Raw genomic sequence first — 18,060 nt, forward strand, 5'->3', positions numbered from 1 at the left:
GATTCTTGATCCATGATCTTATGCGTCACCTTGGCTAGACTGTTGAAAGCCATGGTTTCCCTCCCCAGAAAAATACACATTCATACCTAGTACTGTCATTTTGCATATCATTTCAAGGACCTTGAGATCTGAAACCTAAGCATGGACACTTCTCACCCACCAACACCATCTGCACTATGTCTTTATACAGAGAGAAAAAGATTATAGTTTACTTGGTTATTTGCCATTTATGGGCATTGGGCTAGTCCATATACAATATTTTGCAAATGAAAAATCCATTACTTGGGAGTTCCCATTGCGGCTCCGTGGGATAAAAACCCGACATAGTGTCTGTGAGGATGCAGGTTCAATCCCTGGCCTTGCTCAGTGGGTTAAGGATCCGGCATTACCTCAATCTGCGGTGTAGGTTGCAGATGCAGCTCAGATCCTGTGTTGCTGTGGCTATGGCATAGCTGGCAGCTGCAGCTCCAATTTGATCCCTAGCCTGAGAACTTCCATATGCTGCAGGTACAGTCATATACCATATATATATGTACACACACACATATTCTGCAGCACGTATATATACACTGAAGGTTACCAAAGATAGATAATATTTATTTATTTATTTATTTATTTTGCTTTTTAGGGACACACATGTGGCATATGAAAGTTCTCAGGCTAGGGGTTGAATCTGAGCTTCAGCTGCCAACCTACACCACAGCCACAGCAACTCAGGATCCGAGCCACATCTGCGACCTACACCACAGCTCACAGCACCACTGGATCCTTAACCCACTGAGCAAGGCCAGGGCTCGAACCCACATCCTCATGGATACTAGTCGGGTTCATTGCCACTGAGCCATAACAGTAAACCCCAAAGATAGATAACATTTAATAGAGGTGCTATATACTAGGACTTTCTTAAGTGCTGTACATACATGATATACAGTCTTCACCCCAACTCTAATTAGGACGTTATTATTATTATCTCTGTTTTTTAGAAATGGAAACTAAGACATGGAGATTTTTAAATAATTACCTAAAATCATGTATGTAATATGTGGTGGAGCCAAGATTTGACCAGATGTTCTGGCTGAAAAATTTGTCCATTTGCTATTCTAGACTTCCATATAATACCAAAAAAAGGGGGGGGGGGAGAAGAAGAAATGCCAACATTTTTTAAAATGCCAAGGAAGAAAAAGGGAGAATCCTTGTTGAAAATCAGGTAGCTAGAGTGGCCTATATCATTTCTTCCCTAATCTCCAAGACTATTTGGAAATTAGGCACTCAAGCTGATTTTAAAACCCATCTGACCAAAACTTGTATTTCTTCTAAAACATTGCCTATCACTTTACTTTTGTTGGCGTTTTAAACAGTTTTGGCTTGGTTATTCTCTTTCTGAAGTACAATTTGGTAAGAAAGTGTTTACATGGAGGGAGAGTGGTAGAATCCATTGTTTCCTGGAGTTTTTCTCTCTTCACCCATGGAAACTTTCTGTTCAAGTACCATTTCATATCACACAGTTCAGAGGAAGTACTTATGTAATATGTTCAAAAGCTATTGCCTTCCCTGGTAATCTGAGTTACATGCTGCTTTGGGATCCTCTCCGTAAAGCAGTGATATGTGGCATCTCTCCATCTGGTAGCCTGCCTGATAGATCTAATTGACTTAGCTAAGTTTGTTTTATATTATTTTGTTTAGTGTAATGTTAAAAGCCAAAAGATCTCTAGGTTTGGGGGGGGGGTTGTTTTTAGAGCACGCTGTCAATCAGGAGTTGTCTGTGTGCTCCCTTCTGGTATACAAAGAGGTAGTAATGGCCCCTGCCTAGACTCTGGTTGACTGTGATAATTATTTTCATTCAGTATGTAAGTATTTATTGAGTACTATATGCAAGCCCTGTGCTGAGCAATATAGAGGACAGATTCACACATAAGACAGACTTTCTGCCCTCAAGAATCTAAAAAATTTAGAGAAGGAGAGGAAGATGTAGCTGGCAAAGAATACAATGAAAGTACCAGAGAAGAGCTGTGAAAATACCAGAGGACAGTAATACCGACTAGAGGGAGCAGAGCTCTTCATAAAGGATGTGGCTTTTGATCAGAGCCTTGACAGATAAGAGAGGTTTTAGTGACAGAGCAGAGGAGGAAGAGCATTAGAGTGTGGAGAACGATGTGAACAAGGGTATGGACTCAACAAAGTAAATGCAGGCCTTGGGAACAGCAAGGAGGCTGATGGGACTGGAACGTGACTACCAGGAAACGATGGAGAGGGAGATGAAACCAGAAAGGTAGGAAGAGGCCAGCTTGTTGAAGCCATCCAGCGTGTGGCAGAACTTTGGGGGTTTTGGCAGTCATAGGGGGTCAGTAAAAGTTCATGGGTTCAAGGACAAATGGGAAGTTTAATATTTGGCATATATTAAATGTCTAAGTCCAGAAAAGATTAACTACTAATTAGCAGTTTGCATGGCAGGGAGGAGATACTAGGAGGAGAAAACTCTTTTATTCTGAGTCAGGTGATTAGCATGTCTCCAGGCCTGGGGTACGGGTGGGGAGGCAGGGGTTGGAGGAGCCAGTTCCCATTACTTAGCTAACTCCAACTTGTGTTTATATGTGTATTTTGAAATTTTTCCAATCTACAGGAAAAAAAAAAAAAACAACAAAAACAAAAGAGCAGTTGAATACAGGTGTACCCCTCAACTTAGATTCACAACTCTGTCTTTTTTTTGGCCTTTTTGTCTTTTTAGGGCTGCATCCGAGGCATATGGAGGTTCCCAGGCTAGGGGTCCAATTGGAGCTATAGCTGCCAGCCTATGTCACAGCCACAGCCACAGCCACAGCAAACGCCAGATCCCAGCCAAGTCTGTGACCTATACCACAGCTCACGGCAACACCGGATCCTTAACCCACTGAGCAAGGTCAGGATCGAACCCGAAACCTCATGGTTCCTAGTCAGTTGGATTCATTTCCACTGTGCCATGATGGAAACTCCAACTCTGTCATTTTTAATCATGTAATACAAATGTAAAGAGGCATGCAGTTAATAAACCAAACAAAAAAACCCTTAGACAAAAGGGGAGGGGTTCTATTGGTAGTTATTCGAGAGTACAACAGTTATCTCTCAACAAAATAGATATGGAAGTTAATTGGAGCCCATAGTAATCTCTCTAAGTTCTTATTTGCACATTGGAGTCTATCTTTTTAAAATCCACACTTCATGCTTTGCAGGTTAAAAAAATAATAATAACTTCACAAAAAATAAAACGACTTTGCCGGTAGTGCTTCTTGCCATATTTTTTCTGCATGAACTAGGTTTTGTTGGAAAGAACCCCTTAATGAAACTGAGGGAACTGCTATCATCTCTTCAGGGTGATCAGACTCGGACAGTGTCAACCAGCCAGGGGCTAATCACAGCTTCAGGAAAAATAACTGTCTTTGTTCTTGTACACCTTTCCCCTCTGTGTCTTCTCTTCCTCCTGCCAGAGTAATTCACAGGTTTTCATTAGGTTTGGATATCAAAATTCTAGATTCTCTTTTATCATCTAAACTCAAAATTCTAGGAGTTTGGTTTATATTCCCTAGTACTTAGAATAGAATAAGCACCAGACCAGGAATAAAGATCTAAGCATTACCTGTATCAGTACCTAGTGTCAGTAAATGGTTAGCAGATATATTCTTGAAAAGCTTTTCATGGAGGTCCCATCATGGCTCAGTAGTTAGCAAACTCTGTGAGGATGAGGGTTTGATCCCTGGCCTTGCTCAGTGGATTAAGGATTTGGCGTTGCCATGAACTGCAGTGTAGGTCACAGATGGGGCTTGGATCTGGCATTGCTGTGGCTGTGGTGTAGGCCGGCAGCTACAGCTCTGAGGCGACCCCTAGCCTGGGAACCTCCATATGCCACTGATGTGGCCCTAAAAGCAAAAAAACAAAAACAAAAACCCTTTTCATCAGTGCATATGGTACGAGGTCCTGTGCCTCTGTGTACAAAAAAGAGACATGTAGATGTTGGAATACATAGAGTAAAATTAGCTGTAACTGAATATTCTACTTTATAAAGTAGAATAAAAAATGTTAACTTGACATATGAACAAACGAGTCAGGATTCAGTGTTTTTTGCGTGTTGTATGGGATTCAGGTGAGTTTTTAAGAATAATCACTTTAGGATTATTCAAAATATTAATAATGACTTACCTGAACCAAGAATGTTTTAAATAAAAGTTTGTTGACTTCTTTTAAAATAGTAAACATGGAGTTCCCATCATGGCACAGTGGAAACGAATCCAACTAGGAACCGTGTGGTTGCGGGTTCGATCTCTGGCCTCACTCAGTGGGTTGGGGATCTGGCGTTGCTGTGAGCTGTGGTGCAGGTTGCAGATGCGGCTCGGATCTGGTGTTGCTGTGGCTGTAGGCCAGCAGCTGCCACTCTGATTCGACCCCTGGAGGTTCCCAACCTCCATATGCCTTGGGTGTAGCCCTAAAAAGACAAAAAGACAAAATAAATAAATAAATAAATAAAATGAAATAGTAAACATGCACAACAGTTTTTAAAATCCATGTCAGGAAGTTTTGCTGATTAGAGCTTCTCTTCCATAACCTGTGGTATCAAGGATTGAATACCATCTGGTGTGACTTGCTTACCACTTCAAAAGTTCTTTGTATTTAAATGTTTTACTTTGAAAGTTAGAGCTATTATCACATTGGATTAAAAACTTATTAAAAATAGCCGGTCATATAAAGTCAGTCCTAGCTGGTACACTATTGTAACATTTCTTTCTTTCTTTCTTTTTTTTTTTTTTTTTTTTTGCCATTTCTTGGGCCGCTCCCGCGGCATATGGAAGGTTCCCAGGCTAGGGGTCTAATCGGAGCTGTAGCCACCGGCCTACACCAGAGCCACAGCAACATGGGATCCGAGCCGAGTCTGCGACTTACACCATAGCTCACAGCAACGCCGGATCCTTAACCCACTGAGCAAGGCCAGGGATCGAACCCGCAACCTCATGGTTCCTAGTCGGATTCGTTAACCACTGTGCCACAACGGGAACTCCCTATTGTAACATTTCTGATGATAAATAGCATTTAGCTTTTATTTGGTTTTCAATACTGAGAGACAGTGGATGACCTGATACCTCCCAAAATAAATAATGATTGATGTTCTCTTTTTATTCCCATTTCACATTTGAGGGGACAGTGGCAAGAAGAATAAGCCATCCTATGTTGTTGACTTAGAGAAGAGGAAACAGTTGTGGGTGATTTTAATTACAAGCGTCAATAAGGATTGCTTATTAGGTTGTGATGGGATAGATGAGGCCAGATTATGACATTTTTTGGTTAAAAGGGAAAAAAAGGTGTTAAAAGATTAGATAATGCATGCACATGTGTATGCATTTAAGGCAGAAAAATTACTTAGAACCCAACAACTTAACGTACAACAACTTGCATGGACACTGAAATAGAAATACCCAAAGAAATTGTCCAGATCTATGTCAGGACAAGTGAGGTCCTTGTCACTGGTCGAGGGCAGTGCTGTCCAAAAGAACTTTCTCTGGTGTTGGAAATCTCCACTGTCAAGTTTGGTAGCCACTAGGCATATGTGGCTGTGAACACTTTAAGTGTGGCTAGTGTGACTGAGGAACTGATGTTTTAATTTTCATTTTGCTTTAGTGCAATTTAAATACTCACATGTGGCTAGTAGCTACCAAACTGGACAGGGCAAGTATAGAGGAAGAAGAAAAAGGTGGAGTAATAGTAAAATCAGAACCAACAAATTAGACCAGATTTGTTTTCATGTTTCTGCAACATCTCTGTCTTAAGTTGGCTAGTAGCAGTGGATAGATGTGTATGTCATAGCTATGAGGTTGTCTATAATGTCTTATTTTATAACTGCCTCCTTTAATTACTCTAATTATTAATAGAAAGTCTAGAAAAGTACAGCCTCAAAGCCTCAGTAGCCCTGGTGGAACATCAGTCAAGTCCTGTCACCTCAGTTCAGACTCTGATCTGTGAGACTTTCTGAAACTTAGGTGTTTGTTTCCACCTCGTTGCCTTTTACTGGGTCTTTGATTTACTTCTGCAGCAGGCCCACCAGAGTAAAGATGATATGCAGTGACTCATATCCCTTTGGTATCAAGAGCTGGTATTTTCTACACTAGTTGGTTCAAAGGTTTCCTTATCTAGAGTTGGGGATATACTGCCTTTGAGACAACAATTATTCGAATCCTCATGCGAGTTTCCCTTCCTCCTCTCCAGGGTGCCACTCAAAAGAATTAAGACACCGTCAGAGTTCCCATTGTGGCAAAGTGGGTTCAGAACCCAACTAGCATCCATAAGGCTGCCAGTTTGATCCCTAGCTTCACTCATTGGGTTAAGGATCCAGCATTGCATGAGCTGTGGTGTAGGTCACAGATGTGGCTCAGATCCCATGTTGCTGTGGCTGTGGTGTAGGCCGGCAGCCGCATCTCCAATTCAACCCCTAGCCCGTGAACTTCCATCTGCCACAGGCATGGCCTTTGTATCACAGGAGGCAGACACCCAGAGTTACATGATAGCTATCTTCATATTGATGAGGTTGTAGCAGTTAAGGATAGAGATGGCAGGTACCTCATTGATTTGCAACATCTACAAAGTTTAAATTAATTGAGAGCAAGCAACGAGTTAGAAAAACCCAAAGAAATAGGTACACTCACATTCTGTGTCTGTAAGCCTACCCCTTTCCTTGTTGAAAACTCTGTGCCCTTGTTAGTCTGATATTACTCCTATGAACTTGAAGCTAAATTTGAGAATTCAGCAAACTAGATTGCCTTTCCCTGTAGAAAGAGCCGTGCTCTCTGTACACGAAAGAAATGCTGCTATACCAAGAAACTTGACTGATGATGAGTATTATTGCTTTGTTTTCTTCCGGAGGTTAGAAGGTTGTTTAGTGGGATCACACCTTGGTGTCCTAATACCTGTCCTCCATGTCTCCTAGAAGACCGTAACTACAGCTTCTATGATTACCACAAAGACACTACCTCTCGTCTTGAAAGCAGCAACTGCGACCATGCCTGCCTCTGTTGTGGGCCAGAGACCTACCATTGCTATGGTGACCGCCATCAACAATCAGAAGGCTGTGCTCAGCACTGATGTGCAGAACACACCAGTCAACCTCCAGACGTCTAGTAAGGTCACTGGGCCTGGGGCAGAGGCTGTCCAAATTATGGCAAAAAACACAGTCACTCTGGTAAGCCAGCAGCTGCTACTCATGTGCGCCCACATGAGAGGGTTCAGGATATGCATTTGTAGAGTATATCCGTTGTATGCTTCTGCTGGATTTTTTAGTCTCCATTACTCTGCTGCCATGCCAAATTCCCCTTTGGGGCTGGCAAGGGAATATGGCATTCCTATTATCTTTTCAAATAACTGTGGAGGTGCTCTGACAGCAAGGACCAAAACACTTTCAGGCATTATCTGAGGCCAAAGTATGACTTGACTTAAGGGGGAAAAATGCCCTTCCAGAGGCATAGTCACTGTTTCATGAAACTCTCCCTCCTTCCGCCCCACAGTCCTTCCTGTGAAACTTGAGTGTTTAAACTCTCTGGTGCTCTGTTAACTGATGTGGGGAAAATGCCTGACTGAATTCTTTTAGTTTATCTTCCTGGAAATGCACCCAGGGAGTATTGGAGTTAGTTGGGACACTTTAAAATTTTTCAAGAAAGTCACAAATTAAGGGCCCATGTCCAAGGTCCATCAGAAGAAAAAAAAAAAATCCCTGGGAGGAAGAAGTACTTGAACAAGAATTGTTCTTGAGATTTCTAAGGTAAAACTGTCTAAAACTGACGTTCTCAGAAGATTGGAAAAAATATATCCAAAGTGTAGTTGTAAAAGTCCATTCTTAAAATGGAGGCTGAGAGTTCTTGGTGGCTTTTAAATAATGACCACTGAAACTAGAGGGCATTAAAGTGAAGCTTTACCACTTAACTGGGAATCTTTAGAGAAGCAACCAAATAACTCTGCCAGGTGCTGAGAGTTAGATTCTCTATAGGAATAAAGCCATACACTGTTAGATAAAGCTCTTCTATTGGAAAAAAGCCCATTTGTCCAAGGCAGCAAGTTTGATTTTACTTTGGATCCATTGTTGACATTTAAAATAAGTAAGTGCAGGAGTTCTTGAATGTGAAAGAAAATTGTCTAAGATTGCTGAGCCTGCTATGTTCTACATTAGATGTGTAAGGAAACAGAAATACAGTTGGTTCACTTTATGGGGTAAAGCATGCAAGTGGGAGAGTGAGAAAGTGTCTTAAGGCAGTGTTCATTCACATGATTAATTCTGCAGTGAAGTCTTGTCGAAAATATTGTCTGATGCCGAAAATAGTGATGCTGAAAATATTTTTAAAATGCTTAGCTTAATATTGAATAATTATTGTCCTCTCTGATTTACTTACCTTTCTCATTTTTTAGCAGGTTCAGGCAACACCTCCTCAGCCCATCAAAGTACCGCAGTTTATCCCCCCTCCTAGACTCACTCCACGTCCAAACTTTCTTCCACAGGTGAGTAAACCAGTGGCAAGCCCAGTAATAGGTTAGATGGGACAGAAATCTTCATGGGCCCTTTCTAAGCAGCCTGCAATGCACCTGTTAGCTCAGCTATGTTCAGTTCCCACTTAGTTAGAGTCTAGCTACTGATCTCTATACCATGAAGAAGGTCATTTTATCATCAGGTTTCTTAGCAATGACCAAAAGTTATAGCAGGGGGATGTAAGGAAAAGGACATTTTCCTAAGGTTAAAAGAATCAAGATAGCACCATTTTAAACATTACAGTGTTAAACTTCTAGAAGAAATTTGCCAGAACTGCCTGCCAATGGGGAGGAAATGAAGTTACCACTTTTTCCCCCCTGTATGCCAAGGAGAGTAGGGAAGAAGACAGTAGCAAAACCAACCAGTAGAAAGCATTCAGTTCTACTCTGGGAAGCGATGGCACTGAGCATCATACTTAAACACAGTGTCTTACTGATAAAGATTTAGACACGGGGTGTTCTCTTGCGGTGCAAGGGGTTAAGGACCTTATGGCAAAATGTCAGGATTGCCCCGGTCCGGACCTTGAGGGGAGTTGCCTTGTGGTAGAAAGGGTGGGGGTTCCTATCTGAGGCCCCAGCTTCAGGCAAAAAGAGTAGGGAGAGGACGTGTGTGGTCAATGGCCATAAATTATTTTTGAATTGCCTCTGGAGAGGGGATGGGCAGTGCCAACAAGAGATAAGATTATTTCAATCATTTATCACATAAATCCTTAATAAATACCTTAGGAATCAAAAGAACACTAAGAACTATGGATATGAAGTTTTCAAGATAGTTCTCACCTCATGGAGCTTCATACGCATGTGCAGGCAGTTATTGTGTCCGTTATGGGAAGTCCAGAGTCATTTGATGGGAAGGACATCCAGTTCATGCTTAATGAGTTCATGAATATTACAGAAAGTTTCCATGATGATGGGACATTCAATCTTAGACCTAAAATCCTAGTTAAGTTAGCCTGACAAAGTTTTGGGGAAAGAAGAAAAATGTCCGAGGCAGAGAGCAGAGCATATATGCAAGTCTGAGATAGAAAGCTACCTGTGAGCTTAAGGAACCAAAGGACATTTGGTGTGGCTGAGCACAGGGGCCATGCGGCTGACTCAGGCTCGAGAAAGAAGTGAGGCTGGAGAAGCCACTGGGCCAGAGCCTTTGGAACCTCGTAGGGTATGTAGGAATTTGGGCCTTATCCTGGGTACAGTGGGAATCTGTCAAATTATTTTCAAAAAAGTTGACATGATCAGATTTTTGTTTTAGAAAGTTCCCTCTTACTACTGTGTGGAGAACAGTTTGGAGATGGTCCAAAGACTGTAGCAGGAGAAACATTTCAGACATTGTCAACCATAACGATAGCTAATGTTTAGAGCATCTTGCTATGTGCCACTTACTGCACTTAGCATTTATGTGGATTTTCTATTTTAATCCATACAACAAGCCTAGGAAAGAGCCTAGCTCTAGTTCTTTTTAAAGGTAAGAATCTAAGGCTTCATCTGTGTTTTTCAAATGGTGGGTCATGATCCATTAGTAGGCTATGATACCAATTTAGTGGATTGTACCCAGAGTTTTTAAATAAAGTGATAATAGGAAATGTTAGAGTACCTAGCACGAAAGTATTGCTTCATGAAGTTTTTATTTTATGAAGGTATAGATGGATAGCTGTGTGTGTGTACTAGTTACATGGTGAAGCCCGTTTCTTGTTCTGTGTCTGCAGGATCCACCACAGGGTTGTCTTAGGTGCAGCTAAGTATGTGGACTCTCTCAACAGTCAGAGGCCACACTTGGCACCGGTCTACTTGGAATGATGTAGGGCAGAAACCGGAGCTTGCCCCAAGACAGACGTTTTTCTCCAGTGCGAGTCCCTAAAGTAGTCCATATAAAGTTTCTACACTGTCCAGGGACTGCTCAGATACAGAGAAATGGGAGCTTTATCAGTGCCATGGGAGAACCACCCTGGCACAAATGCCTTATGCCTCACAGGTGCCCAGCATATCTTGTAACAGTTCCGTAGGTGTAGTTTTCAAGGTCTCCACACTGGACATGCCCACTTACAAGAGTCACCCCACTTCAGGAGGCGCAGAGCATGGTGTCTTGTCAAGTATTTATAGTTCTCCCCATTCAAATTCGATTTGGCAATGAGATAGCTTTTTTTTTTTTTTTTTTTTTTTTGCCTTTTAGGGCCACACCCATGGCATATGGAAGTTCCCAGGCCTAGGGGTCGAATCAGAGCTGCAGCTGCTGGCCTACGTCACAGCCACAAAACCGTGGCATCCTAGCTGCATCTGCGGCCTATGCCATAGCTTGCGGCAGCACTGGATCCTTAACCTCTGAACCACAGGGGAACTCTGAGATGTCATTTTTACCATAAGCAGTGTTGCCTGCTAACATAGTTGACATTCTTACCCTTAACAGGTTTCCTGGCTGTACAACTAGAGAGTTAACTGAAGGTCAGACATTTTGCCCACAGGTCACAGCTTAGAATGTTTGGAAAATACTGGCTTAGGGAGATCAAGTATGTTATCTTAGGTTACATGTCTAGTGGTAGAACCAGGATTTGAACTCAAGCGAGGCTGACCTCATGTTTTTAAGCAGAGTTTTCTGCTGCTGTTTTAGTAAAGCAAACACAAGTTAGAGTAGTGGCGGTGAGGATAGGAAACAGACATTTGAGAAGGATTTAAGAAGTAGAAATAGAGTAGGACTCATTAGGAATGATTCTGAAGTTTTTTTTATTAAGAAAATGCCATTTACTGAGGTGGTGATTATAGGGAAAAGAAAAGATTGGAAGGAGTTGATGATTTTTAGATGTGTTGATTTAGAACTTCTTCTGAAATGCCCAAGTAGAGATGTCTAACAGGCAGTTGAATATATGATTTTGAAGTTCAGGAAATGTCTGGTCCCGAAATGCAAGTGTGGAAATCTTTAGTACAGAGACAGTAATTGCAGCTGTAGGGTGGTGAGAGTTCCCAGGAGCAGTGAGGACATTGGGAGGAAAAGGGGTTCCAGGACAAAATTCTGAGAATATTTGGGATTGGGCAGAGGTAGAGGAAGGCATGAAGAAGATATAGAAGGAAGTGACCACAAATAATGGGGAGTTAGAGGGCCAGAAATGGGTGAGGGGAAAATTGAAACCATGGAGATGAAGAAATTTAGAATATGAAATAAGAGCATTGGCAGCATTGTTGCCATATGGGCACAAGTTCAGGGTGGGGCCAGTCTCTGGATTGGGCAGTTGACCTCTGCCTGAAGAGGTGGCATGGTGTAGAAGAGGGAGCTATGGTTTGAAATCAGAATAACTGCATTCTAGGGGAACATTTGGATCCTCTTAAGAGCTGATGCATCTTTTATAATCTTATATCTTGAGGTCTATAGAGTTAATAATACCAAAACAAATGCTAATAAATATTTGTACTGAATACTGTTTCACATATATAGTGTAGAGGATCTAGCAGTGTCTCAGACTTATAGGACTTGAGACATTTAAGTAATACGATAATTGTTCTTTCTTTCTCCATAGGTTCGACCCAAGCCTGTGGCTCAGAATAACATTCCTATTGCCCCAGCACCTCCTCCCATGCTTGCCGCTCCTCAACTCATCCAGAGGCCCGTCATGCTGACCAAGTTCACCCCCACAACCCTCCCTACCTCCCAGAATTCCATCCACCCCGTCCGTGTCGTCAATGGGCAGACTGCAACCATAGCCAAAACGTTCCCTATGGCCCAGCTCACCAGCATTGTGATAGCTACTCCAGGGACCAGACTTGCTGGACCTCAGACTGTACAGCTTAGCAAGCCAAGCCTTGAAAAACAGGTACAGGCAGAATATACACCTGCTTTGGGCAGTAGATTTGCCGTTGAGGCTGGGAAGTCTGTAAGGGGTCTTTATCTTCTCAGGGGCTCTTTATCTCAGCATCAATGTCTGTTGCTTATCTTGTGATAATTTATCCACAATGCAAAAGGGTCATTCTTGCCAAGGAAAGTTGGGTTGCTTTACCCACCATCCCCTTATAGATGGATTCAAATTCCTGTGTGAGTGAGCTCCCCCTGCTGGTTCTGAAACATAAATTCACAAATGGGTTCTGCTGCCCTCAGTCAGGAAGCACAGGTGAGGTAATAAACAGAAAATGCCATATTCATTTCAGCCCAGCAAAAATCCAGATGAGGATATCACTATGAAAGGAAGACTTTCAAAACAAAACAAAAAGGATTTCACTTCAAAGATTTTCCCTTATCAAGAGCCAATGAAAAAATGACCATTTCTAGAATGCATTCTTTTAACTCTCGGGAATACAGCGATTTTAGCTCGAATATTGAAGCCTTTCATTTATATTTCTAAAATCAGATTTTCTCTTACAAACACAAGGCTATAGAAACTTCCCCAGGAGTTCCCATCGTGGCTCAGCAGAAACAAGTCCAACTAGGAACCGTGAGGTTGTGGGTTCGATCCCTGGCCTCGCTCAGAGGGTTAACGATCCGGTGTTGCTGTGAGCTGTGGTGTAGGTCACAGATGCGGCTCAGATCCCACATTGCTCTGGCTGTGGAGTAGGCGGCAGCTGTAGCTCCGACTGGACCCATTGCCTGGGAACCTCCATATGCCATGGATGCTACCCTAAAAAGACAAAAATAAATAATTAAATAAATAAATAAAGATCATCAAACATTAAAAAAAAAAGAAGAAGAAGAAAGGAAGAAACCTCCCCAACTACTTAAGGGTTCTATGACAGAAAGACTTCTAAAAACAAGAAAAAAGATTTATAGGCAGTCACCATATTCTATTTAAAGAAAGATCAGTGGCCAGAAAGGATTTTGCAAAGAAAAGCATCCTCTTTCAAGAAAGTTGCTTTTTAAAGTCATTGACCTATTTCTAATTGTTCAGGCTTGAGTTCTCATTCATCTGAAAATAGTCTCTGGTGATCCTGAGTCTTCTGCTTCTGGATGGCTGACCACGATTCAGATAGGCTGGCCAGATGGCAGGGAATGAGAAGGCTTCCTGCTGCCTTGGCCGTCTTGAACAGAGGAACCTTCTGCGTAGAACACCGGCTTCCTACCCAGGCGGCTCATAAATGCAGCCGATCTTGCACTATGAAGCCGGGTACAAAAATCTTGTGTCAGGAAGTACAAGTGAGAACACATCTCTATTCCTGGAGAGCCTACTCAAACCCCAGGAAGTGCTTTGAGGAATATTCAGAGATAAGTTACTTGCATGTATTTTAGATCAGAAGTTTTCAAATTTATTACCAGTAGAACTTCAGGATTAAAATATTGAAGGCAGATGCTTAAACGTAGAGGTTAAGGTGGGGCATGCTCAGAGACCATCTGGCCTCATGTCCTGTGCTTGCTCTCAAAGGACCTGGGGAACCTTAGAGCTGTAAAGAGTGTGGCTTCAAAACACTCTTTCAGATGATTAGATATTATTTCTCTTTGCTCTCTTTTTTGATAAAGATTTCTAGGAGATAAGAATGCTTGCAATTTTGTTTTTAAATATATTTTTTTCTGATTGCAAAGGTAATACATATTTATTGTAAGAGAAAATTCAAACATTACAGAAATATATATTGTAGAAGGTGCATCCCCTCATAACCTATGCAAAGAGTAAACTTCTCCCATAATTTTACCTCCTAAAAGTTGAGATTATATTCCTCCACAGATTTTCTATGCATATACTAATCTTTTTAAAGCAGAAGGCAGAGTCAAACTGTATATTATTTTGTAACTTGTTTTTTTTCTTACTAGATCCTGAATATCTTTTCATGTTCTAGCTTTACATATTGATAGAGCTTTTCATTTTAATCATAATATCAGAAAAAGATACCCATGAATTCTTAAAAATTAAAAAAAATTCTTTTCTATGAGTAAATTCCATGGTCTCTCTTCTTGTTTGTCTAATAGAGGAATGCAGTCATTGCTGCTTTTGTTTAGCAGGCAACCTGGCATAGCAGTCTTGGAGGTTACCAAGCTCAGTCAGCAAGGATTCTCTTTAGACTGGACTCTATTCTCAGAATTCTCTTACTTCAGGTCTTTCCACTCTCCCTCTTTTTTCTTTTTTCATGTTTCATTTCCAGTATCTCATTTGTAGCTGTTAAGAGAATTCATAGATGGGCAATATGTGGGCACGGGAGTACCACTTACAGCCTACTTACAGCTATCAGAACCCATGTCCAACATCTCTCTGTGAGCAGGTTAGATGATTTCCTGTCTACTTTCTACTCTTTCCTTTAGGGCATAACAGTCACTTAATAAAAATGTGTTAAGGAGTTCCCGCTGTGGCACAGCAGGTTAAGGATCCGATGTCTCTGTGGCGGCACAGGATCGATCCCTGGCCTGGCAGTAGGTTAAGGATCACAGCTGCATCCTTAACCCACCTAAGAATATGGCATAGGTCACAGCTGCAGCTCATATTCGATCCCTGCCCTGGGAACTTCCATATGCCACAGGCGTGACCATAAAAAAACCCAAAACAACATGTTGATTACATGCCCTCTGGCATGCCACGTTTGGTGTCTAACGTGAGGGTTGATAAGTTAAAACCTGTACCTTCATAGAGCTCAGGCTAGTGCATTTGGAACAGGCTCTGTGGCTCTGGCTCCAGAGGAGGAAGCCTAGCAGGTGTGTAGTTTTCAAAGGCCTCCCCACCTTTGTATAGGAAAGGGAGAGGCAGAGGCAGCTGTAACAAATAGTGCTCTCGCTGCTTCCCCCATCAGGCACCCCCAACTTCCTTGTCCACTCCTGCTTACCCCTTATTAGAAGTCACATGACACTGTGGCTGTGAGAACATGAGAGGTAGGGTTTAAAGAGCATTGAGGCTAGAAACATATTTAAGGCAGAAGAGTAGATAAAGCCAGACAGACTCCCACTGCCTCCTTGTATGTCTTTGTCCTCTCCAGCACCCGATGACATGGGGCTAACCTCCTGTTGATGAGGACGGGCGAAAAGTGCTGTGAGTCTGTTAGACTATGCTTGACGCCGTTAGTTCTCAGGAATTATCTTCATTTCTTATTCATGCCTCCCCATCCCACTCCCTGCCCCAGAGACCCCTATGTGTGTCCCCAAGGCTAAGCTGCTGAAAGAAATCCTAGGTTCTCTGGGAAAATTTGTCAGCTTGCCACTGTCTCCCTACTTCCACATATATCTTATATAGCAACCTGCACAGTATCCTCGAAAAAGAGTACTTCCAAGTTGACAGTATTGTCCTCAATTCCCAGTCTTCTTCCCTCCTAGGAAACTTGAACTGGTGACTTTTTGCCTTCCACTTTAATTTTTTTAATTTTAATTTTTCCTTTTAAAACTTTTACTTTTTTATTGAAGTATAGATGATTTACAATGTTATGTTAGTATCATAATCAGGGGTATAACAAGTGATTCAGTTATATATATATTCTTTTTCATATATATATTTTATATATATATTCTTTTTCATATTCTTTTCCCTTATAGGTTATACAAAATACTTAGTTCCCAGTGCTATACAGTAGTAGGTCCTTGTTGATTATCTATTTTATATATAGTAGTGTATATATTTTTATCCCAAATTTCTAATTTATCCCTCCCTCTCCCTTTCCCCTTTGGTAACCATAAGTTGTTTTCTGTATCTGTAGTTCTATTTCTATTTTGTGTATAAGTTCATTTGTATCATTTTTTCTTTTAGATTCCACATAAAAGTGATGTCATATGATATTTGTCTTCTGGCTTACTTCACTTAGTAGTATAATTTCCAGGTTCACCCATGTTGCTGCACATGGCATTATTTCATTCTTTTTTATGGTTGAGTAATATTCTACTGTGTATATGTATGACATCCTCTTTATTCATTCATTGGTCAGTGGACATTTAGGTTGCTTCCATTTCTTAACTATTGTAAATAGTGCTGCAGTAAGCATTAGGGTGCATTATCTTTTCAAATTATAGTTTTCTCTGGATATATCCCTAAGAGTGGGATTGCTAGATCATAAGGTAGCTCTGTTTTTAGTTTTTTAAGAAACTTCCATATTGTTCTCCATAGTGGCTGCACCAGTTTACATTCTCACCAGCAGTGTAGAGAGGATTCTCTTTTCTTCACACCCTCTCCAGCATTTATTATTTGTAGACTTTTTGATGATAGACATTCTGACTGGTGTGAGGTGATACCTCATTGTAGTTTTGATTTGCATTTCGCTAATAACTAGCAATGTTGAGCATTTTTTATGTGCCTTTTGGCCATCTGTATGTCTTTGGATTGCCCTTCATTTTATTTTATTTTATTTTATTTTAAATTATTCAATGAATTTTATTACATTTATAGTTGTACAACAATCATCACAACCAAATTTTACAGCATTTCCATCCCATACCCTCAGTGCATCCCCCCACCCCCAACCTGTCTCATTTGGAAACCATAAGTTTTTCAAAATCTGTTGAGTCAATATCTATTCTGCAAAGGAGTTCATTGTGTCCTTTTTTAAGATTCCACATGTAAGTGATAGCATTTAATGTTGTTATCTCATTGTCTGACTGACCTCACTTAGCATGATAATTTCTATGTCCATCCATGTTGCTGCAAATGCCGGTATTTCTTTCTTTTTAATGGCTGGGTAATATTCCATTGGGTATTTATACCACATCTTCTTGATCCACTCCTTTGTCAATGGACATTTAGGTTGTTTCCATGTCTTGGCTATTGCAAATGGTGCTGCAAGGAACACTGGAGTACATGTGTCTTTCCCAGTCATGGTTTTCTCTGGATAGATGCTCAGGAGTGGGATTGCTGGATCAAATGGTAATTCTATTTTTAGTTTTCTGAGGAATCTCCATATTGTTTTTCCACAGTGGTTGCACCAGTTTACATTCCCACCAACAGTGGAACAGGGTTCCTTTTTCTCCACAACCTCTCCAGCACTTATTGTTTGTAGACTTTTTGATGATGGCCATTCTGGCTGGTATAAGGTGGTACCTCATAGTGGTTTTGATGTGCATTTCTCTAATCATGAGTGATGTTGAACATCTTTTCCTGTGTTTTTTGGCCATCCATATGTCTTCTTTGGAGAATTGTCTGTTTAGATCTTCTGCCCATTTTTTGATGGGGTTGTTTGTTGTTTTGGTATTGAGGAGGTATTTAAAAATTTTGGAGATGAATCCCTTGTCAGTTGATTCATGCGCAAAGATTTTCTCCCATTCTGTCGGTTGTCTTTTTGTTTTGTTTAGGGTTTCCTTTGCTGTGCAGAAACTTTTAAGTTTAATTAAGTCCTGTTTGTTTTTACTGTCATTATTCTAAGAGGTGGATCTGAGAAGATGTTGCTGTCGTTTTTGTCAGAGAGTGGCCTATGTTTTCCTCTAAGAGTTTTATAGTGTCTGGTCTTATATCTAGGTCTTTCATCCATTTTGAGTTTATTTGCGTATATGGTGTTAGGAAGTGTTTTAATTTCATTGTTTTACATGTGGCTGTCTAGTTTTCTCAGCACCCCTTATTAAACGGGCTGTCTTTCTCCATCGTATATTCTTGCCTCCTTTGTCATAGATTAGTTGACTGTAAGTACATGGGTTTAATTCTGGATTGCCCTTCATTTTAATTT

At 41.1% G+C, this 18,060-nt stretch overlaps 1 protein-coding gene across 23 annotated transcripts in view; it reads left to right on the forward strand.

The window, feature by feature from the left end:
* PHF21A (PHD finger protein 21A) overlaps positions 1-18,060 on the forward strand; it is a 202,164-nt gene that overhangs the window by 150,741 nt on the left and 33,363 nt on the right. For 17 of the 23 annotated variants that reach the window (XM_021083133.1, XM_021083122.1, XM_021083135.1 and 14 more), the window contains 3 exons: positions 6,944-7,195; positions 8,413-8,502; positions 12,033-12,326. In XM_021083133.1, the coding sequence (XP_020938792.1) occupies positions 6,944-7,195; positions 8,413-8,502; positions 12,033-12,326 (636 nt within the window). The remainder of the gene's footprint in view (positions 1-6,943; positions 7,196-8,412; positions 8,503-12,032; positions 12,327-18,060) is intronic. The other 6 variants (XM_021083139.1, XM_021083137.1, XM_021083142.1 and 3 more) reach the window with 2 other exon arrangements.

The sequence above is a fragment of the Sus scrofa genome, chromosome 2, assembly GCF_000003025.6.
Source record: "Sus scrofa isolate TJ Tabasco breed Duroc chromosome 2, Sscrofa11.1, whole genome shotgun sequence".
NCBI classification, from domain to species: domain Eukaryota; kingdom Metazoa; phylum Chordata; class Mammalia; order Artiodactyla; family Suidae; genus Sus; species Sus scrofa.